Source organism: Elephantulus edwardii, unplaced genomic scaffold (assembly GCF_000299155.1).
Source record: "Elephantulus edwardii isolate Elephantulus edwardi_28Jun2011 unplaced genomic scaffold, EleEdw1.0 scaffold00086, whole genome shotgun sequence".
NCBI classification, from domain to species: domain Eukaryota; kingdom Metazoa; phylum Chordata; class Mammalia; order Macroscelidea; family Macroscelididae; genus Elephantulus; species Elephantulus edwardii.
Window position 1 is genome coordinate 3,098,414 of NW_006399836.1, and position 23,905 is coordinate 3,122,318.

The following is a 23,905-nucleotide window of genomic DNA, read 5'->3' on the forward strand; positions in this document are numbered from 1 at the left end:
TGTCATCTGCATAACGCAGGTTGTTGATGAGTCTTCCTCCAATCCTGATGCCACATTGCTCCTCATAGAGCCCAGCTTCTTGGATGATCTGTTCCACATATAGATTGAAAAGGTATGGAGATAGAACACATCCCTTACATAGACCTTTCCAGATTTTGAAACGTGCAGTGTCTACTTGCTCTGTTCTGATGACTGCCTCCTGGCCCAAGTATAGGTTTTGCATAAGCAGAATCAAATGTTCTGGGATTCCCATTCTCCTCAGAGTCAGCCACAGTTTGTTGTGATCTACACAGTCAAATGCCTTTGCATAGTCAATGAAACACAGCTAGCCATTCCTCTTGTGCTCTCTCTCTGCTCTCAGCTAAGATCCATCTAACATTAGCTATAAGATCCCTAGTACCACTCACGACCTCTTCTAAACCCAGCCTGCACATCTGGCAGTTCTGTGTTGATGTGCTATCGATTCAGAAGAGAAAATAAAAGAAAAAACCCTTTGAGGCAATTTTGCTCTGTCCTCTAGGATCATTATGAATCTGAATCAATTTGATAGCACATTTTTCGTTTCTAGAAATGACCAAGACTTGAACTCATCTTTGAAGATGAAGCATTGAGGGTTTTTCTTCATTGTTCTCCTGCCCTTTATTTGTACTTTGATTCAAAGTACTAGTATCTATATGTATTTCAATCTATATGTGGAACAGATCATCAAAGTGCTTTATTTGTACTTTGATTCAAAGTGGACTAGTCTGTTGTACACCCTGATAAGATTAAACAAAGATTGGTTCCCATTTTTCCCTCAAGGCTTCTATTCAGATTGTGATTTTTCCCACCCTAAACTGCCCTCCACCAGCCCCCTCAGGAATGCTTTCTCTCCCTATCTTTTTTGACCTGGCTCTTCCTTATGGTCTTAGCCCAAACATCCCTTCCTCCAAAAAGCTTCCCCTGCCTCTCTGATAAGTGCAGGTATTGTTATGATTGCTTGTTTCCTCGTCTGTGTCCACAAACACACAGCACAACACCACCCCCATAGGAAGGGCCATGAGGGTTCTGTCCTGAGTCAGCCCTCGCATTTGGCATTTCAGTGAATGCTGTTGTGATGACCTGTGGAGGTGCCTCCAAGGCCTCATGCTGTAGAAGATCCTGCCCTGCCTCCAAGTAATTCTGGTATAGAATATTGTTGTTGCTGTGTGCTGTTGAGTTGGAACTAATTCATAGCTGACCTTCTAGCAGGTTTTCAGACATAGTAAATTGCACAAGAGCAATTGGTGGATTTGAACTGTATGCCTATGACAGTTACTGAACGCAGGGGGTTCTTTCCATAGTCAATTGTCAGTAAGACAAATGGATTGCAATATCCATAAGCACTTTATTACAGATCTGTGGAGGTCAGTGGGAGAGGTCACCAGGCTTTCATACTAAAATCAAAGAATTTCTATATCTGAAAGAAAACCATTCACACCCAGAAACTCTCTTTCCCTGTACATAGGCAGATTAGGATTGATAAAAACAGCTTAAAGTTAATATCTAATCTAGGAAATGCATCTCCTCTTCTGATAGATTAAAGAACACTAAGAATTCTAAGGTCAAGCAATTAGCCTTTCAGGCTGGAGAAAACGGATACCAGTTTTATAACTATGTAACTATAGTTCCAAACTGATACATACATAGAGAATTCTGAATTTACCAGTACCACCCCGTCAATTTGACAACACAATTCCTTACCACTGGGCCACCAGAGCTTTCCAAAGCTGTGTTTCAGAAATAGATCACTATCTTTTTTTTTCTCCAGGAGAGTGACTGGTGGATTTGAACCGCCAGCCTTTTGGTGAACAGTGAGAGCACTTAATCACTGTGCCATCAGGGTCCCAGGTATAGAATATTAAGTAGTTTTATATCTCAATTTCCTACCTTTTTTTTTTTTAACTTTTTATTGTGATTTGAATGAAAGTTTATAGAGGGAATTGGCTTTTCTTCCATAGAAGTGTTTTGTATTGTGGCGTAATTTATAATCCCCACATGAAACAGCACTCTTCCTGCTTCCACCCATCAGGTCCTGCCTTCTGAACTTGATTCCTGGGCAGCGCTGCCCTTTGATCTTGTCTGGTAGATGGTTCTAAGGAATGAGCACCTCTCTGGTGTGACTGCTCAGTTGATAAGCATGTCTATTGTTTGGCTGAAAGGTGAGCCTTCAGGGTAAATAGTTCCAAGGTCAAAGGGTTAGCAAAGGCTGGAGTCCTGAGCATTCCCATTTGTAATGACTTTTGTTCTGTTTTCCCCAACTCCATCCAGAACTCCCTTTTCTGGTCCCTTTGAGAGTGGTCAGCGGCACTAGCCAGACACCATCTAGTTCTTCTATAAACCCATTTTATTTCAGAATAACCTTTTACTGTCCAAAGAAAGGAGCACATCCTCCACCAATAGTATTTTCATTTGGTTTTGTGGTTATTTTTTAATTTAAGTTTATTATTAATGTCAGTAAAAGTTTACAGAGACTTTGGATTTCCATTCATTCATTGTTGCACATTGTTCCCAACCCTCCCCCCAGTACACTACCCTCTTGGAAAAGTAAAATTCTTTCTCCCCAAGGTCCACTCCACCATGTAGCCTTCACTGTAGACTCCTGTCACGACAAAAATACCTAATCACATATCCCTTTTAAATGGTTTTCTCCCTCATCTGTTTCAATGCAGTATACATTATTGAACCCATCTTTCTCAGTTTCTCCCCAACCCCAAGGTCAGTCCTGTTTTATAACAGTGGCACCATGCAGTATTTGTCCATTTGTGACTGAGATACTTCACTCAGCATAATGTCCTCCAGAGTCACCCATTTTGAATAATTGCACGAGTTCCTTGTTTTTCAATGCAGCGTAGTATTCCATTGTGAATATACCACAGCTTCTCTATCCATTCGTTTGTTGATGGGCACTTAGGTTGTTTCCAACTCCTTGCTATTATGAACAAAGCCACAATGTTTTTTTAAAGACTGACTTTAAATTTATACTAATGTTTCCTTTTACCTTTTCCAGCCTGGCCTCAATATTACACAATGGGCCCAGGGAAGAAACAGCTGATTTACTTTGACAATAAAACTTCTGGCACTATGGATAAGCTAAGGAGGTGCCCAGAAGTCCTTTAGTTGAAGCATTTTCTCTCACTGGGAGAGGAATCTGTGAGGCAAGCTGGGTCTCCGTTTGATTTACACCAATGAGCTCCTGAATTTCATTTCCTGGTGGTCTGAAGCCCCGTCACTGTCATGTTCACTTTGCTCTTCCTAAAAGACATGTGTTGAGTGCCAGCAGTATACCAGGTTCCTGAGTGTATCCTGTGACCAGCATGGAGGTCTGTGTGTCCCCTCAGCTTTATATCATCACTCTTAAAATCAGGGGCCTGGCTCACACAGACCTCCTGATACATTTGTTAGGTTTTGTAGTAAGAAAGAGAACCGACCTCCATGTCTTCCGTTTGTTTTTGTGCACGTGCTTCAACACGAACAAATTGGTTACTGCAGCGAGTTTGACCACATATGACCGTCTGACCTGCCTGCTTTCCAGTTTGCCTAGTAAATCCTAGTGGAGAAAATCTGCTTCTACCAAGTGCTGGTAGCACATTCAACCAAATCATGTCCCCGAATGGCCGTGTCCTCTAGTTAATTTGCAAACCAACTGGCCTCAACTCACCGCCTCCCGTTACAGTCTGGAACCAAAAAAGTACAGTCCATTTGGTGCCCTTTTTCTGGTGCTGAGCGGCCACGGAACAGCTAGGGACAGGTCAGTTGGAGCTTCACCAACAGGCTCATCTCCCCAACTCACCTCTTCTTGTTTTCATGCTTAACATACCGTATACCCTGTCTCCCCACTTGTAAAATACGATTAGTCAATATTTGTCCCATCCGACCACTTACAGAGAACTTTGGCCTAGGAGCTGTGCTGCCCACTCAGAGGAACGCTGTTCAAATCCGCCAGCTGCTCTGTGGGAGAGAGATGGACAGCCTCTGCTCGTGTGATTTACTGTCCTTGAAAACCCACTAGCGGGTCACCTATGGGTCAATTCCTACTCAAGGATTTATAACCACCACCACTTACAGGTGTGAGAATGAGGTTAGCTTGACATTAGTAAAGGATGTACACTCTTCAGTCCAGTGGAATGTGACTGATGCTAACTCTAACTTGAAACTCAAGTTCAAGCTCGCTGTCACAGTCATTTCCACCTTCGCAACCCTCAGTGGGTGAGGCTGTCAGTCACAAATGGAGGTGACTAACTAGCCCTTTGTCCAAAGAGTGGCTGAGGATCAGGGCCACTGAGGACTCCCAGGTGTGGGGTTAGCAGTGCTTTTGCCACCACTGGCTGAATAAAAAAGAATGAGTGAGTAAGAGAACTGCTTTTGCCATCGTCTCCATGCCCACTGTGTGGACAAGGAGGATCTGAAGGATACCTTGATGCAGGTGATAGGGCAGAAATGGCCACCTTACAGAAAACTAGTGGTCAGTACACACAGTATAAAGGCTGAAGTCAGGCTTCTAGCCTGCAACTTGGGAGGTGTCAGAACTTTTCAGATGTCAAGTGGATGGTGAGGCTATCAGTGAAGCCCCTTCCCAAAGCCCCATCATTTTAGTCCAGATCTGAGCCTCGGATGAAGGATTGCTAGGAGCTGGAAGGACCTTGACAGCTGTAGGTTTGGGTTTGAGCTTAGGGTCCCTGGTGATGCCATGGATGAAGTGTTGGGTTGCTAACCAAAAGGTTGACTGTTCAAATCCAGCAGCCTGCCGTGGGAGAAAGATGAGGCCGTCTGCTTCTGCAAAGATTCACAGCCTTGGAAACCCTTTGGGGTATTTCCTTTACCTGGACCTTTACCTTAAACCTCACTGGCAGCCAGTCAGTTCATTTAGGTCTGTGGCTGCAAATCTTTATGGGCAGAGATATCCTATCTTTCTCCCAAGCAGCAGCTAGTGGGTTCACATCACCAGCTGACCTGGAAATGCCTTAGAAGACAAGCCAAAAGGTCTCAGTTTTGAAAACTTTTGAAGTAGTTCTGCTCTCTAACCTGAGGGAACCATGAACCAAATTTTAAGTTATAAAGTCTAAAAGAAAGAAACTGGCTTCTATTGGATACGCATTGTGCTAGTATAATTCGTGTCTCTTTCAGTCCTGGGCATGTTACAAGGGGAGAGACTGTTCTATAGACGAGGGAGCTGAGAGCAAAGCAGCATTGCTCAGTAGCTCTCTCTCTCTCTCTCTCTCTCTCTCTCTCTGATGATAGGAGCATTCTAGATAGTTCAGCCAGACAATAGACAGGCCTATAAGATGAACAATAACACCAAGAGGTACATACCCCTTAGAACAATAGACCAAAAGGACAGCGTTTTCCCAGGGACAAAGCTCAGAAGGCAGGGAGGTGTGGGAAAGAAGGGCAAGTGGAAATGATGACCACAGGCAGGACATGGGGAGTGCTGGCAGGCGGATTGCAGTAAGTGACCTGGTACAAAATGTATAGGGGTGGTTGAATGGAAAACACATTTGCTCTGTAAGCTTCCACCCTAATCACCATAAAAGGTTTTGTAAAGGATCTGGATTAGGGGTGGGGGTGGGGTGGAATTTTAAAGGAAAAAAAAAGATTTGGATGGTCACTATCAGTAAGTAAGCACTAGCCACACATAGCTGTTGAACCCTTGAAATGTGGCTAATGCAACCCAGAGACTGGATTTTATTGAATTGTAATGTAAATAGCCACGTGTTGTAAGCAGTTGCTCTATTGGACAAGTCGACCTTCGACAAGTTCCCAGCTTCTACAGGGTCCTGGCTGCTTGTTCCTGTTACCTCTGTTCATCTCTAATTCCTCACTCCCCCACTCTGACCTTCTTATGTCCCTTAAGACACCTGCCTGCCTGGTGCAAACGCCTCTGCGTGGTTTTTGCCTTCAGCTCCTCCAAGTCTCTGCTCAGATGCTGCCCCTCAAAGAGACCCATCCCAATCACTCCTGAAACTCCCAGTACCCTTTGCCTGCTTTCATTTTTCTGTATCCCTCAATACTGCCAATGTACTATGTCATTCAGCGATTTCTTATGTCAGTTACTCATAGACTGTCTTCTTCCTCTCTCTTGTAAGAACTAGGAAAGATATTTCTATGTCTTATTTCTTTTCCAATACACTGCATAGTTTAGAATCAGAAAAGGAGTGTGCCAGGCATTTGTCTAGTCTCCATTCCTTTTCAATCTATATGCAGAATAGATTATTCAAGAAGCCAGACTTTAGGAGGAAGAATGTGGCATCAGGATTGGAGGAAGACTCATCAGCAAACTGCATTATATAAGATGACACACCTTACTTGCTGAATCTGAGGAGGACCTGAGCATTTGCTGCAGAGGGTCAAGGATCATTAGTTTGCAATATAAATTGAAGCTCAACATCAAGAAAATTTAAGATTCTCGACTCTAGGCCAATTGGCAACCTCATGATAGAGAAGAGATTGAGATTGTTAATATAACAGAGCGAGTCCCCAAAAAGATCACCGAGCCAATTAGCCGACTTAACAAAGTTTATTTCAAGTTCTAACCTGGGCTCCTGCGTGCTGACACTGCAGCATCCAGCCAAGAGCCCCTAATTGATGTCTGCCCCTCCTTTTATACCTCTGCTACTCCCCTGCCCAACCATAAACGCCATGATTGGCCATCCACAGTAGTTGGGGTATTTGTCCACCTTCAATTGGCTAGCCATATCTCAGAGAAACAGTTTGGAAACCTATTTATTACTTCAGATACAGGAATGCAGAAAATTCCTTGTGCCCTTAAAAAGAAGAATTCCACTTTGTGGCAGTTCATTAATCAGGGTGGGATTTACCACAGGTTGGGGTTGTTTGTTTGTTTGTTAAAAAACCACTCAAGCTGGTGGGGTGGGGTTAACTGTACTTTATCAGAAACTGAGTTTCTGATAACTGGTCCTTTCAGTTAACAATTTCAGATTGGATTGCTCAGTTCCACAGTTAACACTCTTGGCACCAACAGTCAAGAAATCAAAAGATGAATTACATTAGGAAAATCTGCGTGTTAGAGACGTCTCCAGAGTGCTGAAGAGCAAGGATGCCAGTTTAGAGACTAAGATGTGCCTGATCCAGACCGTGGTTTTTGCAGTTACTCACTATGCATCAGAGAACTGGACAATGACTGAGGATAACAAAAGAAGAATTTATACCTTTGAGCTTTGGTACTGGAGAAGAGTATTAAACATACCGTTGGACTGATAAGAGAACTAATAAGTCTGTCTCTGAGAGGGTGAAACCAAGCTGCTCCATGGAGGCTTTTAAAGTTCTGTCTCAAATACTTTAAGCATGTAATCAAGAGTACCAGTTTTTGGAGAAGGATCTCATGCTTTAAGGATCGAGGGACTGCACAGGAGAGGAAGACCCCAGATGAGATGTAACTGGGGTAATGAGGATAGGTGTGTCAGACACTGAGACTGGCTCAGGAAAGAGCAGAGTTCAGAGCTATTGTTGCTATGTCCCTCGTGCCTTGGATGTTGGCATTGTTGTACACCATGAAGTCAGTCCCAACTCATAGCTACCCTGCATAGGAGCCAAAGCTTCTCAGTGGGTTTCCTCGGCTGGTCTTGGCAGGAGCAGTTCACTAAGTCCTTTCTCTAATGGAGCAGCTGGTGGGTTCTGGTGAGAGGTGGTTTGGCAGAAGACTGGAGGGGATCTAGGTTGTCTAGAGGCTTTTGTTTGGTTTTTTATGACAGTTACTTGGTGTCAGTGAGGTTGAGCCTTTGGCAAAGTCACACAGGTCTAACTAGGTGTATGTCAGGCATTTTACTCTACATTGAGAATTTATCTCATCCTTCAGTCTGCTGCTTTAGAAGACTGTTGAAAGTCGTGAAAATTTTATACAAAAAACCAAAAATGGATCCTTTGTTCCCAGGTACTAAAGTGTACCTGGGCCAAGCGATAGTATTTTTTATTTCTTCTTATGTCTTATGCATCTGAGAATTGGACAGTGAATAAGGAAGACCAAGGAGAAATTGTGGCTTGTGAAGTGTGGTGTTGGCTTGGAGGACTGACCAAATGATGAACCACCAAAAGGACAAACAGTCTTGTGATTTTTCAGGATTCTTCTTGGAGACAAGGTGATATCTTGTCTCACATATCTTGCATGTTATCAGGAGAGGTCAGCCCTTGGATAAGAACATCATGCTTGGAAAAATAGAGGATCTACAGAGAAGATCCTGGAGGAGGGTTAAACCAGGCTGCTCCTTGGAGGCAAGGATTCTGGGGCTTCGTCTGACATACTTTGGACATGTTGTGAGGAGAGACTGGTCCTTAGAGAGGGACATCATGCTTGGGAGGGTGGAGGGACAGCGCAGGAGGGGAAGGCCCTCTATGAGATGGATTGATTCAGTGACTGGGGTAATTGGGATGGGTGTGTCAGAGGCAGTGCAATTGGCACAGGACAGAGCAGAGTTGAGGGCTGTTGTGCATAGGGTCCTATGAGTCGCAAGCGACTCGGGCACATAACAACAGAGAAAGAACAAGCTGGATGGACACACAGGCGTTAACAGTGAGCTAGGCGCAGTGGAGATGCTGAGGCTGGCACAAGGGCAGGCAAGCGCCAAGCTTTCCTTCACGGGGTCGCTGTGGATCTGAGTCAACTTGATGGCACAGAACCCGCAGCCAGAGACCTTTGGACCTACTGGGTCGGGGGACACGGGCCTTAAAGTACAAGCTTGGTTTAGCAAAAAGTAGTATTTACAGCCTCCGAAGTCTGAGGGAGGATCTTCATGATAAGGGGAGGGTGGAGGATTTGGGTTTGATTATTAGAGTTTATCAAACTGGGGTTTAGTTCATTTTGTATGTGGATCTCTTTCCATTTGCCTTTTCCATCATTAATGGCAGGAGCAGTGATCTGTTCATATTCGCACTTCAGCAAGCAGACTTTCTAGCCCATAGTTGTTGCTGTTGTCGTTGTGTACTGTAGGGTTGGAACCAACCCATAGCTGACCTCCCCAGAGGGCTTTCAGAGGCATGGGAGGAGATTACCCATCCTTGTCTCACGGAGCAGCTGGTGGCCTCGAACCGTGTGCCTTTAGGATGGCAGCACAACTTCTTGCCGCTAGGCCACCAGAGCGCCCTCGTGGGTATGGAGTAAATGTGTGCATTATCTATTGAAATGGGTGGCATTTTCAAAGTGTTGTGCTTTGATTTTCTTTACAGTTTTGCCTCATAAATACTTATTGAGGAAATGGATAACAATTTTTCTAACCTTTTGTTTTCCTGTAAATTTCAGTATAAATAAGACTTGCAGAAATGAAAAGGGCAAAGTTGAACTGACCTTTAAGGATTGGGGGGAGCAGCCATCAAGCAGAGCTGCATCTACATCCATGCCTGTACGTTAATCCTGGGCTCTGATAGAGGATACTGATTACTTTTTAACTCAGCACAGCATCTTATGTCACATCCGTCCAACCTTTTTAGGGGAGACCTGAAGTCCCTGCAAATTCCCTGTGAGGTTTGTAAGGGTCTCTCTGGGTTGGACCAGTGTTCTGGATCAACTCCAGCCAGAGCCTTTTGGTCTGGTCCTCAGTGGCTAAATCTCTTCTTCTCTCTACAGGGAAACAGCTGGAAGGCATCTGGTAAGTTGCGTGGCCCCATAAGTTGATAGTAATGTGGGATTTCAAAGTGGATGAAAACACAAGGTTCAGGGTTTTGTCTATGACTTCAGTGCCCCCTCTCCATGTCTTAGATCTCAAATTTGAAAGCAGTAACTTGCCACCAGGGGCCCCTTCACCCCCAGGGAGACATTTGATAATGTCTGGAGACATTTTTGTCGGGTGGGTAGAGACCAGGGATGCTGCTAAACAATTGACAGTGCCCAGGACAATCCCCTACAACAGAGATGTTTGTAAACCAAAATATCAATAAGCCAAGATCGAGAAATCCTGCTGTATCCACTCGTCATAGGTGGTGAGGACCGCCCATTTCTTTCCTAATACACAGCTGTGTTCTTGGTCTTGGACAGACCTTCTCTGTCAGCCTCCCAACACCAGTTCCATTTATGAGGAAACCACAGGTCAACAGAGATAATCCATCTGAATTCCTAAAACTTACTGGCATTGGATTGACCAGAATGACCCTTGGTCAACTGGACCTGAGAATGCTTAGGACTGCCATCAGTCATTGTCACCGAACCACAACAGCGTGACATAGATCCACACTTAGCATCGCCTGGTCTGTTCAGCATGACCCAGGCACACCTCAGTCTGCAGAATTTATTTCAGTCATTGACATGTCAACATTCAGGTGATTATCTCAGCACTGATTACATAAGCCACACCCAGGAGACATCTTAACAACATCAGAGACATTATTGGCTCTCACAGCTGGAGGAGCAGTTACTGCTGGCATCTAGTGAATCTAGACTCCCAAAAGCTCTAAATATCCTAGGATGCAATGGATAGCCGCCTCCCACCCAACACGCAGCAACAGAGAATTAGCCAGCCCAAAGTGTCGGCAGTACCACTGTTGAAAACACCTGGTCTGTGGTCTCTATCCTCTTCACACCATTGTTTGGTGAGTTTTAGGAGACTCTTGACCACAGTCATGTCCTTGGGCAAATACTCTTCACACAGTGTGGTGCTTGCTTCTGTCCTGACCGGTTTCACGATTCCTGGCTCACCTGTCTTTCCTCCGCGGCAGGCATACCTCCATAGTTGTGCACAAAGACGAGTTCTTCTTCTGCAGTGCCGGCATCTCCAGCTGTCCCCCGGTGAGTCCCTCCCCTGGACCTGGGCCTGCCTCTCGGGTCCTGGGTGGTTCCAGAGACCCGCAATTTCACGCCTACTTGTCTTCCTCCTGGCTGTGAGCCCAGTAGAGAGGCCTGTGGCGTAGCTGTTCAAGATTCAGCTCAAGGAACACATTCCCAGATCTCCAGCTAGTCAAAGCTATAGATCCCCTCTGTCTCACATGTTTCAGTGAAATGGCCTGTTTCTGCTTCCACAAGGGACTATGTGTAAACTCCCTATGGGCTGAGACTGTCTTACTCTTATATCCCTATCACTCTGCATGGTATGGTGTGAACTTAGACAAATATTATGTTGGATGATGATGCCCAACTTATGCACCCAAAGTTAGGTTTCTCTGAAACTCATCCCCTTTCCCAAAAAATTGTCAGCACCGTCCTAGGACTACACTAAATGTGCAAGCGAAGACCCCGCCATTAGTCAATGCTCACAGATAAGAGGTCATCACTAACAAATCCTTCTTAAGCCCAGGCAATGTGACTTTGTAAATGCATCCTGAATGCATCTGCCTCAGTCTGCCCACTCGTCCAGTGCTTTCACCTCCTGCCTGGACCTCTGCATCACCTTCCCGGCCTTGTAGCCAATCTTTCATAGCCATTTCTTCACTTGGGAAGCCAAGTGACCTTTTCACAGGGAAACGCAGTCAGGACATGCTGCAGCTTATTCCGATTGTTCTCAGAACAAACCCAGAAATCCCAGAATGGCCTCCAAGACCCTCTTTAGTCTGGTCTCAGTCTGTCTCCCTGGCCGGCCTCTAATCGAGCTGGACTCTTGCCCACCTCAGCCTCTTCTCATTCTTTAAGCACACCTTGGGCTTTGAAACTGTATCTGACATCAGCACACCTCCCTGCACCTTCACCTGGTTAATATCTCCTCATTCTTCAGATTGGGACCCAGGGCCACTTTCACAGGTGTGTATCCGTCCCACACTGTCCTCCAGACTAAGCTGGTCCACTATCGTGTTTCTTCATGGCCTTCTCTGCTTGACCCAAGTTTACAGTTAGACATTGGTTTATGACCTGTTGTTGGCCTTCTCCACTGCACTGTAAACTCCCTGAGGGCCAAATCTCATTTTTGTTTTATGTACATTGTACTCCTAGTCCTAACATAGAGCCCAGCACCTAGTAAATTGTTAAACCATGTTTGTTATATGAGTGAATAACGGGGCCACATAGTGACCTCTTAGTCTCTTCCGGGTCTGCAATAATTATTCTCTAGCCACAATGATTATCCCATTCACCATGAAATCCCCAACAGCAAGAACACCACCCATATTGTCGATGTCCAATAACTTGATTATGATTACTTCAATATGTGTCGGAGGGGCCCTGTTCCAGAGTGTTCTTCATCCTTCAACGTCTTTCCAGTAATCCTGTTGGTTCTCCATAGACTGTCAACCCCATAAGGAAGCCTATAGACCTTTCAGGACCTATTAACTAACTCCCTTGCGTAGGGGACCCTATCACCACCATTGGCTTAGCCTCACAAATCAAAAAAGAACTGAGACACGGAAATAGTCAGCAGCCTGCCAGGGATTTCACAGTCCTTTACGTTTTCCCAGTTGTCACAAATGTGTCACAAAGAGAAACTATTTGTACACATGAAAACAGGCATGGAAAGATGGCCCACTGAGTGAAAGCCACTTCTCGTTGTCCACTCCACTCTCATGATCAGGCTTGTTGGGGACAAAGGGAGACCGTATTCTGGGCTTCCATTTATCAGCTGAATGACTGGACCATGTAAGGAGTCACATGGCAGTGGAGAATTGCCAGAAAGTTCTAAGCTATTGTAATCTCCACAAATAGAAAATAATACTCTTCCTGTATCCTGGAGACTCTGAAAGTTAAAAGAAGTTGGGATAGTGGTAATGGTCTTCTGTGGGAAAACCACGTTGAAAAGTCCCATGGAAATGATGAGTTTGATGACTTTCTCTGGGTTGTGTTTTTGTTTTTTTGTTTTTTTAGGGAGGAACAATGCTTGGGCCCCCCGACTGTGTGGTTGATGTGGGGAGCACAGAAGTCACAGAAGAAATCTTCATGGAGTACCTGTCTTCCCTGAGGGAGTCTCTCTTCCGGTGAGTGGAGACGGTGGGCGTTAGTTGTGTCCATCTCCCCCATTAGGTAACTGTCCCCCAGTGGGCGGGGAGGTCACTGTGTCATCCAAGCACTCAGCGTGAGGCCCGACCCGGCACGTGCGGAATTGATTTGAGGAGGAGCCCAGAGTCCCTCTGAGCAGACGCTCCACACCAACCTGAAAATGCTCACAACCAGGAGGGCCCATCTGGGCCTTCTGATTAGAGCTGGCCACAGGTGTTTCAGAAAAGGCTGTCCTCAGTCTGTGCTGGCCGAGTGCTTTGTCGTGAAAGTCAAAGACAGGGTAAAACACAAACTTGAGCTGAGTCTCTCTTAAAGAACCTTTGGTTGATTGCAGACACTAAGCACTGAGCCTGGAGCTCTGCTTTGATGTTTATAAAGATGCTCCTGAACTTCAAACTTTTGCATTTTCACCTCATATCAAAGCTGTCCTTTTGGTGTGTAATAGACGGAAGGGAATTTTGTCTAATTCAGCTCTCAAATGCAGCCATGCTGACCATTCCATTACCTGGTGGTGTGAGTTATTCCACATAGACGTTGGCTTGCTCGTTTAAATCTGTTCTCCACACTTTGTCACCATGTGCAGAAGTGAAGCCTACAACCTCTTTGAACACAACTGTAACACCTTCACCAACGAAGTGGCCCAGTTTTTGACCGGACGCAAGATCCCTTCTTACATCACCGACCTTCCCTCTGAATTTCTCTCCACGTAAGTACGGCTCCGGCTCCGGCCCTGACAGGCCCGACCTTTAAGAGCCTCACTGACATTCAGCACCCCTCCTCCGACCGTATCCACCCTCCTCAGACCTCAGCAGAATCCAGTCACGCCAGAGGAGCCTGTCAGGGTGGCTGTCTGTCCACTCAGATTAGTCCCTTTAGAAATGAACCCACACAGCCTGGCCTAAATGTCACCGTAGAACCTAGACCCCCACCAGCCCCCAGTCCCAGCAGGTGTCCAGGGTTCTGACGTCTGCGTGAGCGTGGTGCTAGTCAGAAGTGTCCAGTGAAGAGACAGTTGTAGAGAGAAGATCCGAGTGTAATGAGAGAATGAGCGGGGGCTTTGGGACTGTCTCTGCTCACCCTCCATGGCACCAGGGCAAGGACTTCTTTCTCGTTCTCCCAGCCTGAGCGCATAGTTCTCTCTCTCGGTGATGTTTTCTTCGAGAACATTCTGTAGCCCTCCTACCTTGATGTAGCCCAAGCTTGGAAAGGCCTAGTGGGCCAGGCTCAAGGGTATGTCCCCTGAAAGGCACACGCTCAGAGGCATCCACTCGCACCTCCCCTTCCATTAACTGTCCCAGCTCAGGACCCTGACGTGATTTCTCCTGAGTAGGATCCTGTCCAGCAGGCCTCCTGGCAGGTCTGGCAGGCTTAGAGGGAGGGGAAACAAGGCCGTAGTCTCCTACCCTGAACCTGCCTTTCCCGCCCTTGGTGGGCAGCTCAACCCTGCAGTCTTCTGAAAGTATCTAGGTTACAAGGCCCTGAGCAAACTTGAGCGCCTGGAGTGTTCTTACTGTACTTGTCTGAGGAAGGGTTGGTAATTCTGTTTCATCTACTTATGTTTTGGAACGCTTCGTTTCCTTTGAACTTGGCCATGATTTTCAAAACCAGCAGAATCCACCGGGGGGAAAAAGAGAGCCAGTGATTGAGATGTGGGCAGTCTGATTTCAGGCCTCAGGAGTGCTGGAAAGTCCAAACCCCAGTCGCTGCAGTGACTCTTGCAGTTCAGCACCTACGAAAGCGTATCAGGAGCCCTTGAGGCTTTTGACATCAACGCTTTCTGGCAACCTGGGATTTGCCGTTTTTCCTGTATTATTTCCTGCACTTCCCAAAAGACCTCAGTTCCCGAGAGAAACCCGCTGCATGGCAGCCTCACTCCTGGCTTTGTCTTCTGCCCCATGTCCTTTTCCTCTGCCTCCCTCAGGCATTACGTTTATACCAAGACAAGGAAAGGGGCAGGTACAGACCCAGCACCCGCAGCTCTGGGGCAAACCGAGCCCAGAGAGGAGTTCGTGCCACATGTGCTGTGATGGTAGCGGCTGCTGAGGGGACTCCAGGGGTGGCCAGGCTGTCCTGGTGCTCTGCTGAGAGAACCGATGGGTGAGGCAGGGGAGACAGTGAATGAAGGCAGGCTGTCCATCCTGGTGTGGCCATGGTGTGACTGCCACGACGCTGGCACTGAGAGCATGCTGTGCCTGAGACTCACCCCGGCTCCCACCTCTTGTCGCCCCTGCAGGCCCTTTGGACAGGCCCTGCGGCCCTTCCTGGACTCCGTCCAGATCCAGCCTTCCGGAGGGAACCCCATCGGCAGACCCAGCGGCCAGAGCTAACAGCACAACGTGGGAGTGCCCTGCCTCACGGGGCTTTTCCTTTTTAAACAAAACAAACCCTACCAGATTTCTATTTTATAATTTTACATCAGAGCTAACAACCAGGGGACGGCTTTTTACATATCCCAGGGAAGGGGCCTGTCAGGCTGCGTAGGACCGTGCTGCTACGAAAAAGGACGGATGCGTCCCCTCCTAATAGTATTACACGAATTTATTAAGGCTGTCTTGTCTGTGAGTTCACTTGACGCTCTTTCTCAGAGCGTTCTCCACGTGGAGAAGGAGGCTGTGCCTACACAGAAAGCAAGAGCCATAGTCTGGGGGACCCCCAGCCAAGACCCTCTTTCTAGAAACAACCCAGCTTGCCATCAGCACCTGTGGGCTCCGGTGACTTGCAGCCCACCCCCCCACCTTGTAGTGTGAAATGAGCCGGAGGTTTGGGGGGCTGTCCCGACGGCCATGAACTCCCTAGTCAGTACCTCTCCCTCCTCTCCCTGACCCCTGGAGACAGCAGGGGCTGGAGAGGGACAGCAGATGCCAGGCCAGAGAAAACATAATGCCAAATCCAGCAAGCAGGCTTCAGATCTCTTCTGACCGGGACTTCAACCCGGTTGACCCTCCTTGTGTCCGCCTGACTCCCACCTCCAGAAGGCCCTGGGTGAGGGCGGGCACCCTCATGACCTGCAGGGAGCCACCTTGGGGGCTGGGGCTGGTGAGGCTGTCCCTTCCCTTCCATCGGAGCCTTCCCCGTGTTTGACACGGGGACAGGGGGAGTGTGGTGAGCTGCCCAGGTCTCTGCTGTCCCTGGGCCGAGGCCCCCTCCCCACAGGCCCCCACTATACCTCAGATGTCAGTGTTTCTCAGCTTCTAGCCCTCACTCCTCCAAGAACTGCAGTTCTCCGCCCCCACCATGCGCCTGGCCCAGCAGGTCTCAGCAGAGGAAGGATGTTACTGCCCTCTTGTCAGCCTTGATGTGGTCAGGGGCCTGCTCATCATGACTGCTGTGACATCGTGACACTTTGGGACTTTAAGGTTGAAGGCCAAACCAGTGGGCCCTCAGAAAAGGATGGGGGGGGCATCTTCTGTGGGCTTGCTGGCAGAGTCCACTGGGACGAGTGTGGGGCTGGGTCGGGCACTCCTTCCCTCTCAGGGTGTGGACCCTCACAGGCTCCTTTCTTTCTGGCCCCTTCCCATGTCCACACCCCTGCCACAGTCCCCCTCCGGCCAGGGCTCCCCTGGGACGTTGACCTCAGTGGTTCCCTTGGTTCAGGGAAGAACCTCCTCATGGCCAGCAGCCAGTGGTGCCAGTACCGGGGCCTGGGAGTCTAGGGGGTGAAGAGGAACAGCCAGTGGTCTCCCCCACAGCTGTGGGGGCTCAGGACCCCAGCCTCATGCTCACACCTGTCTGTCTACCCCTGAACCTCAAGCATGTTCCCCTTGTGACCAGCCAAGTCCCTGCAGTGGTCAGGGAGGCGGGTGAGGGGGGAAGGAAATGAATCACTTGGGTAATCTTGTCGCACAGTGGACCCCCCCCCAGTGAGGTCTGTGGGTTTAAAGGGACAGTGAAGGAGGAGGGATGAGAGTGTCCCCCTCCCTGAAATGAGACCTGGACCTTGGGAATCTCTTTATGCCCTTTAAGTCCAGCTAGTACTTGTATCTAGAATGGAGGTGTTTGCTGGTTTTTCTTTGGTGTTTTTTTTCCTAATGCAATAAACTTATTTCTGCCTGCTGCGTTGTATTCTGCTTGACGGGCTGGATGACACATGTCCACTGGGAAGCAACCCTGGGCTCTCCTGGTTTGCCTCCTCCTGAGTTTAAGTCAGGATCTTGGCTTGGTTCATGTGGGAATAAGCCGGCAGTAACAAAACACTGCCACTGAGTTGATCGCAACTCATCTCAGCCTCCATGACAGTAAATCTGCGGTATGGTTTCTAAAGGGGTCCTCTTGGTGTAGTGGGTTAAGTGTTGGCCTATTATCCCAAAGGTCCACAGCTCAATCCCACCTTCCTCTCTGCAGGAAATAGATGAGGCAGTCTGCTCCCAGGGAGATTTGCAGCCTAAGAAACCCAATAGAGGGTGCCTACGTGCTGGCATCACAACAGGGTCAGTGGTGGTCTCTGTTTAGAAGCTGCGCTGCAATCCCAAAGGCACATGGTTCAAATCCATCAGTCATTCATTCAGAGTAGGATAGGCACTCTCCTGTGTGAATTTACTGCCTCTGAAAACCCACTGGAGGGTCAGCTGTGGACCAGTTCTGACTCAACACATAACAACAAAAACAAACCCCAAGGCTACCTGACAGCCAGCTTCAGCTGTGTCCTTAAAGAGGGCCAGAGGAGAATTACCACCTCACAGGGGAGATTGCAGGGAACAAATGCCTGGCTCAGGCTAAATGTGTCGGCATCAGGCTCATGGGCAGGTGACATTCGGCAGCCACTGCCTGGGCCCCTATGAGTCAGCTCTGCTCAGAGACTAAGCCCTGTGGGTGCTCCTTACAGGACAGGTTGCAGATCTGGGTCCTTCCAGGGAAAGGAAACAGTGTCCTGCCCTTAGACCTTCTGACTCATTGACCATCAAACCGAGGTTTGGGGGGAGCCCCTTCTCCTAATGGGTGAGGCAGCAGTGGGCTCTGTGTTTAGGGGACAAAACAATGAGGTCCCTTCTCAGGCAGGGATTGATTGTACCCCAGGCAGGTAAACTAGGTCGTTCCGGGGGAGATCATGCTGGGGAAGAAGTCACCAAGTGGCAGATATTTTGGGGGAGGCCTTTCTGAGGGGGAATATTTGTGAAGAGTCCTTGGGGCAGAGGGAGCCCAGATCTGCATGGCCTTGAAGGGCATGGAAAATAGTTTATGATTTTAGCAGAAAAAGATCTGATTTGCAGCTGAGTAAAGAATTGTCTGTGACTGGGGTACAGGTGGAGGGGTACAGGTAGAGGAATGGAGTATAGAAGGAGCGGTGAGGTGTGGGTGTCGGGGTGGGATGGGGTGCAGATGGAGGAGTGGGGTACGGGTGGAGAGGTGGGGTGCAGGTGGAGGGCCGGGATGGTGGCAGCTGGAGCAGCAGAAAGAGATGGTGCAGTCACCAGGTGAGAGGGAAAACATCCCCCACCTCTGCAATGTGCCCAGATCTGTAATGAGCAGCTCAAGTTACAGTGAGTCCCTGGCCCCCAGGAGCTCCATCACAGACAGCAGAGTGGCCCCCAGAACCGAGAGGAAGGTGAACGAGTGGGTCTTGGAGTCACCTCCAGCCCTGACCGGCTGATCTGTTCTTTCCAAGATGAAGATTTTGTCCTAGTTGATTTTGGAGGAATGAGGGTAAAGGTCATACAGGCATTCCTCATTTATAGCTTTATTGTGCTTGGTGGATACTGTGTGTGTTACTGTCATCACCATTTTTCCAACAGGATGTGCTCGTTCATGACCAGTATTTTGGTCATGTTCTCGCAGGATTCTCCACGACACTAGCACACACTGAATCCACTACCATACGATGTAGGAGCTTTCCTGTGTGTGGCTCGCTTTATTGCATGACTTGCTTTATTTTTTGGCCTGAGACCAAACCCACTTTATCTCTGAGGTTTACCTGGACTTGGAAAAAAGCTAAGCAACTGATTTAAAAAAAAAATTCACCTGCAATTCCGTTAAACCACTAAAAGGTCCCCTGGCAGTGCAAGCAATTTGCAGTCTGCTGCTAACCTGAAGGCTGATGGTTCAGATTCAACCAGCAGTGTGGTGGGAGGCAGGCCCGCATCCCTGCCAAGAAACCACATGGACCGAATGGAACACACGGGGTGGCTGGAGTCTGAACTGACTGTGGCCACGGGGTTGGGTTTTGTTATGAAATCACGGGTCACATTTTGGTCTCCATCCTCCCAGACGCTGCTGCACATTTGAAACAGATAATTGTAGACATGCTGTGTGTTACTTTTCCCTCTCAACTTGTAGTGAAGGTCTGTCCCAACAAGTTAGTACCATGAGGCGAACAGGGTAGAGAACATTCTAGCAAGTGTGCCCAAGCCTGAAAGAGCTCTTCCTTCAGAATTACAGGGGGGTGTGGGTGTGGGTGTGTGTGTAGGCAGGTCCTGCTCCTGGGTGGGTGTGGTGTAGGAGGTACCCTCCCAGGCTGGTCCGGGAGGTTGGACCAGAAGGGGACACAGCCTCAGACCTGAGAGACCTTGTCACCCCTTAACCGCAGAGCTTGGGGTGCCTTCATAATGGGCAGCTGTCAGAATGGGCCTAGAACTGGTCCTGTCCCATTAGAAGCTCCAGAGCACTGAGCCCACTGTAGAGATCTCTGTCTACTGTCTCCCCAGCTTGAGACAGCACCCCAAGGTCATGCTGTAATGAGGCAAAATGGCCACCAGGTGGCGCTGTGTACCAAATTCACCATCAAACTGAGTTTACTTCTCAAAGTTCAAGTCACTGAATCCGTGCAAGCCAATCCCCTCCATGGTTCCCCCAGGATCGGCGGGGTACCATCTAAGCTACTCAGCCCCACAAGCCCATCCCTGGTTCCCCCAGAATCGGCGGGATACCATTTAAGTTACTCATCGTCACAAGCCCCTTCTCAAAGTTGCTCCTAGACCACCACACCCTCGGTAAAAGTGAGCATCCCAGACCTTACTCCACTCTTTGCTCAATGTGAACCCTTCTCCCCAGTGACCCTCAAAGCAACCCATTACTCAGCACTAAACGGCCAGGATCAGTACTTCCTTTCCAAATCCTTCTAGCCTGGGGTCCACCAACCTCTGTGCTCCCTAAGACCAGGGTCTTGACATACAGGACCCGTGACCTACAGTCTCTGAGGGCTGATCAAGGCCTTTCCCACCCTGAGCCTCCACATCCCTAATGAAAACCAAGGACCAGCTGGTCTCTAAGGTCCTCCCAGGTCTCGCTCCTCCTCTCCTTCCCTGACCCCTGACCTCTGACCCCTAGTTCTCAGGGTCCTCCGAGCTGATGTCTGATCGAGTGACTGTGAGTCCCTGCCCTCCAAGAACATGGAATGAAGGGGACAGAACAGCCCCAAGGAACCTTCCTTCTCAAAACATAGGTTCAAAGGAATCGATCTGGCCAAGACTGAGGCCACTAAGCCTTTATGTCAGAGTGCACCATCTCAGCCACCTCCCTCCCCAGCTCCACCAAGGCAAGGCTGTCTCTGTCCCCACTGGCTTTTCTGAGGGAGCCCCCGAGGGGGCCTGAGACAACCCAACGTCCACAAGTACCATCTCTGATGGTGCCTCTTTCAGCTCTTTTTTTAAATGTTTGTTTACTGTGAATGCAGTGGGAGCCTGAGCAGCATTATGAAGAGTGAAGACAAAGCACTTATTATCCAGCCGACAGCCCCTGCATGGAAGTGAAATGAAAAACAGGCCACCAGCCCTGTCCTGGTCTCCTCAAAGCCTATTTAAGTAACTCCCGTCCCCCAGGCTCCCCATAGCCCAGTGGGGCAGACAGTACAGGCACTGTTCACAGAGTGACAGCAGACACCGGGAGCAGCCTGGCCCAGCTGGCCTAGCCTGGTGAGGAGGGCCGCCCCCAAAATCTGTCAGTCTGACTACACCCCACGATACAACCGCTGCCCGCCTGCCAGCCTGGGATTGCCCACCCACAGAAGTCACACACTCGGTAGAGAAAAAGGGTCTGGGCTTTCTCCCGATACCCAGGGAATGCAGGAGCTTTGGAGTACAGAACTGAAGGTGCTGTGTGACTCTGGGAAAATCACTTTGCATGTTGGATGTTTGCTGTTAGGTGCCATCAAATCTGACCCAACTCATAGCAAGTCCCCCCTACAGCAGACCTTGACGCCTGGTCTGCAGAATCCTCTGTAGAAGCCAAACAAAATATGGATGCCACTGACCTCCAAACTCAGCCTCTGTCAGTCCTGAAGGCCCAGCATCTTCCCTCCAGGGTGGGGTCGCATCCCTCCACTTCCAGGCCCCTTTTTTCCAAGGCACCAGACGCCACCCTTCAGACCAGCTCTTCACTCCTCCAGCCTTTCTTCTCCCTTACTCACCCCAGGGCCTCCCCAGGGCCTCCCAGGGCCCCATCTCAGCACCAGTTGCTAGGGATGAGCCTCCCTCTTAAAGGAACAGACTGATGACCACAGAAGCTACCCCATCTGGTCCTCCTGGCTCTTTAACTCAGGACAAGTCCAGCCCTGTTCTGGGCTCCTGTGATCTCGCAGGTGACTCGAGCTGTGTTGGGACTTCAGAGATGTTATTGTTGGCAAACTCTGGTGGCCTAGTCCATAGAGAATGGTGCTGCTGACTCAAAGTCCAGGCCTCCCAGGTGGTTTGAATCCACCAGTGTTAGCATCTAGTGGGTAAGGAGTTTCGCTGCCAACCCAAAGGCAGGCAGTTTGAACCAACCACTGGCTCCAAAAGAGAATGAGGGGCAGTTTCCTCTTGCGATCCACAGCCTCTCAATATCTGCCTGAGGGCCAGCTAGGAGTTGGTTCCAGTGTGATGGTAATGACCGAGTGAGTAGCTGAAGAAGAAAGATGGACAATCTCCTCCTCTCAGACTATCAGAATGACAGCCTCGGAAACTCGCTGGAGGATCAACCCTCGAGTCGATCCCAGTTTAGCAATGAGTTACCATCGTCGTTAAGTGCTGTTAGTTGCTGCCCTTTGCAGCTCTGTGACCAGTGGATTTGAGAGCCCTGCCTGTCTTGTGCCATCATCATCTCTGACACACTCGACTCTGTCGTTAGAGTCACCGGGTCAGTTCATGTCATTGAGGGTCTTCACCTCCTTCACTGACCCACTGTCAAGGGGATGATTTCCAAAGAGGTCCAGGAGCCTCTTTGAGTAAGAACTAAAAAGTTCTGAGTCAGCAACTGCAATCTCAGAGATGCACGGTTTGAATCCACCAGATGCTCTGTTGGAGAAGGAGGAACAATCTCCTCCTGTACCACCAGTCAGATCTGATTTGACGGTACACTCAAAAAATAATGAAATAAAATAAATTAAAAAAAAAATTTCTGAGTCAGATGTAAGACTGACAGAACACAGCTACAAGAAAGATACTGACACTGAGCCAGAGTAAGTGAAAGAAACTGAGGTTTATTACACATTCATAACAGCTCATGAACGGGTCAGATGAGAGCTGATTCCTGTCTTTATCTTACATAAGGGTTTATACAGCCTTTCTAGTGAGGAGTCATATTTATACAGCTTTCCATCAGTTTATGGTGGCCCACAGCTTCTGATGGATTTGTAGTGGCCTGTGGGTAAATTTTGGAGGACATAATACTTGGAAGGGACAGAAACAGTGCAGGAGAGGAAGACCCCAATGAGATGGATTGACACGTTAACTGGGGCAGTGGGATTAGGTGTGTTGGAGTCAGTGATGAATTCAGCATAGGGCAGGGTTCAGAGCTATTGTATATACGGTCGCTATGAGTAGCAGGCAACTTGATAGCACATAACAACAACAACTTGGGTTGTTTGTTCTTCTGCTGCCTTTTTATGAGTCTGTTTTTCTTGTGTTGTTTTGCCTCAGTCACACATCATTGTCCAGAACCATTTCTGATTGGTTCACTTTGTCATCTTTTCCTTTGCCATATCCTATCAGCTACCTTCTCTAAACATGATAGCCTTTTCCAAGGACTGATCCTTCCCAACATAACCAAAGTATGTCAGATGAGGTTTCACCACCCTTGCCTCCAAGGAGCACCCTGGATATACCTTTTCCAAGACATAGTTGTTTGTATTTTTGGCAATCCATAGGATATTTAGCACTCTTCTCCAACACCACAACTCAAAGGCATCAGTTCTTCTTTTGTTATCCCTATTAATTCTTCAACTTTTGTTGCGGAATGTTGGGGAAGAAGGGAGTGTCTATGGCCAGGGCAGACTGCCTAAGCTCCAGATAAGTGCAAGCCTCCCAACGGCCTTTAATACGGGACAGAGAAAGCTCCCCTGTGTTTGGCTGTACCGGCTTGAGAAAGCTCACCCACCTGGGAAGACGGCTGCAGCGACTGTTGAGCAGTGGTCCACATGAGGCTGAGGTTCTCCTAACCAATCCACATGTCCCACGTCTGTAAGCCCACCCTATCATGCCTTCCTGTGTATATAAGTACAGTGCAGATCCCAATAAAATTGGGCTGAATTGACTCTCTGACCCTCTCCCGGAGTGGTGTGCCTCCGTCGTGCCTACTTCCATCAGGGTGTCGCTGTAGGTTGCTGGTGGACAGACAGTGACAAACTTTCAGTTGTACTGCAAGTGATTGAGAAGACTGACTTGAATCAGACACACCTTAACCTTCAAATTGACGTCTTTCTCTTAAGGGCTTGAAAGAGGTCCCAGTGCAACACGTCTTTTAGTTTTCTGATTGTTGCTGCCAAAGGTGTTGACTATGGATTCAAGCATGGTAAAGTCATTAATCATGTCTATCCCTTCTCCATTTATCATGATGTTGCCTGTTGGCCCAGTGGTGAGGATTTTTGTTTTCTTGATGTTAAGGTATAACTCATATTGAAAACTTTGACCCTCTGCAGCAAGCATTTCAAGCCCTCTCACTTTCAGCAAGCAAGGTGTGTGTTTTGCATAACACAGGTTGTTGATGAATCTTCCTCAGATCCTAATATTACATTCTTCTCCACATCATCCAACTTCTTGAATGATTTGTTCTACATACAAATTAAATAGATTTGGAGAAAGGATACAACCCTGATGCACACCTTTCTTTTTTTTTTTA

At 48.2% G+C, this 23,905-nt stretch overlaps 1 protein-coding gene across 1 annotated transcript in view; it reads left to right on the plus strand.

The window, feature by feature from the left end:
- Window positions 1-15,370, plus strand: part of DESI1 (desumoylating isopeptidase 1) — a 28,044-nt gene extending 12,674 nt beyond the window's left edge. Inside the window, exons 2-6 of the mRNA XM_006890077.1 lie at window positions 9,596-9,617; window positions 10,681-10,750; window positions 12,749-12,858; window positions 13,464-13,586; window positions 15,114-15,370. Of these exons, the coding sequence (XP_006890139.1) occupies window positions 9,596-9,617; window positions 10,681-10,750; window positions 12,749-12,858; window positions 13,464-13,586; window positions 15,114-15,207 (419 nt within the window). The 3' untranslated portion in view covers window positions 15,208-15,370. The remainder of the gene's footprint in view (window positions 1-9,595; window positions 9,618-10,680; window positions 10,751-12,748; window positions 12,859-13,463; window positions 13,587-15,113) is intronic.
- Window positions 15,371-23,905: the final 8,535 nt, after the last annotated feature.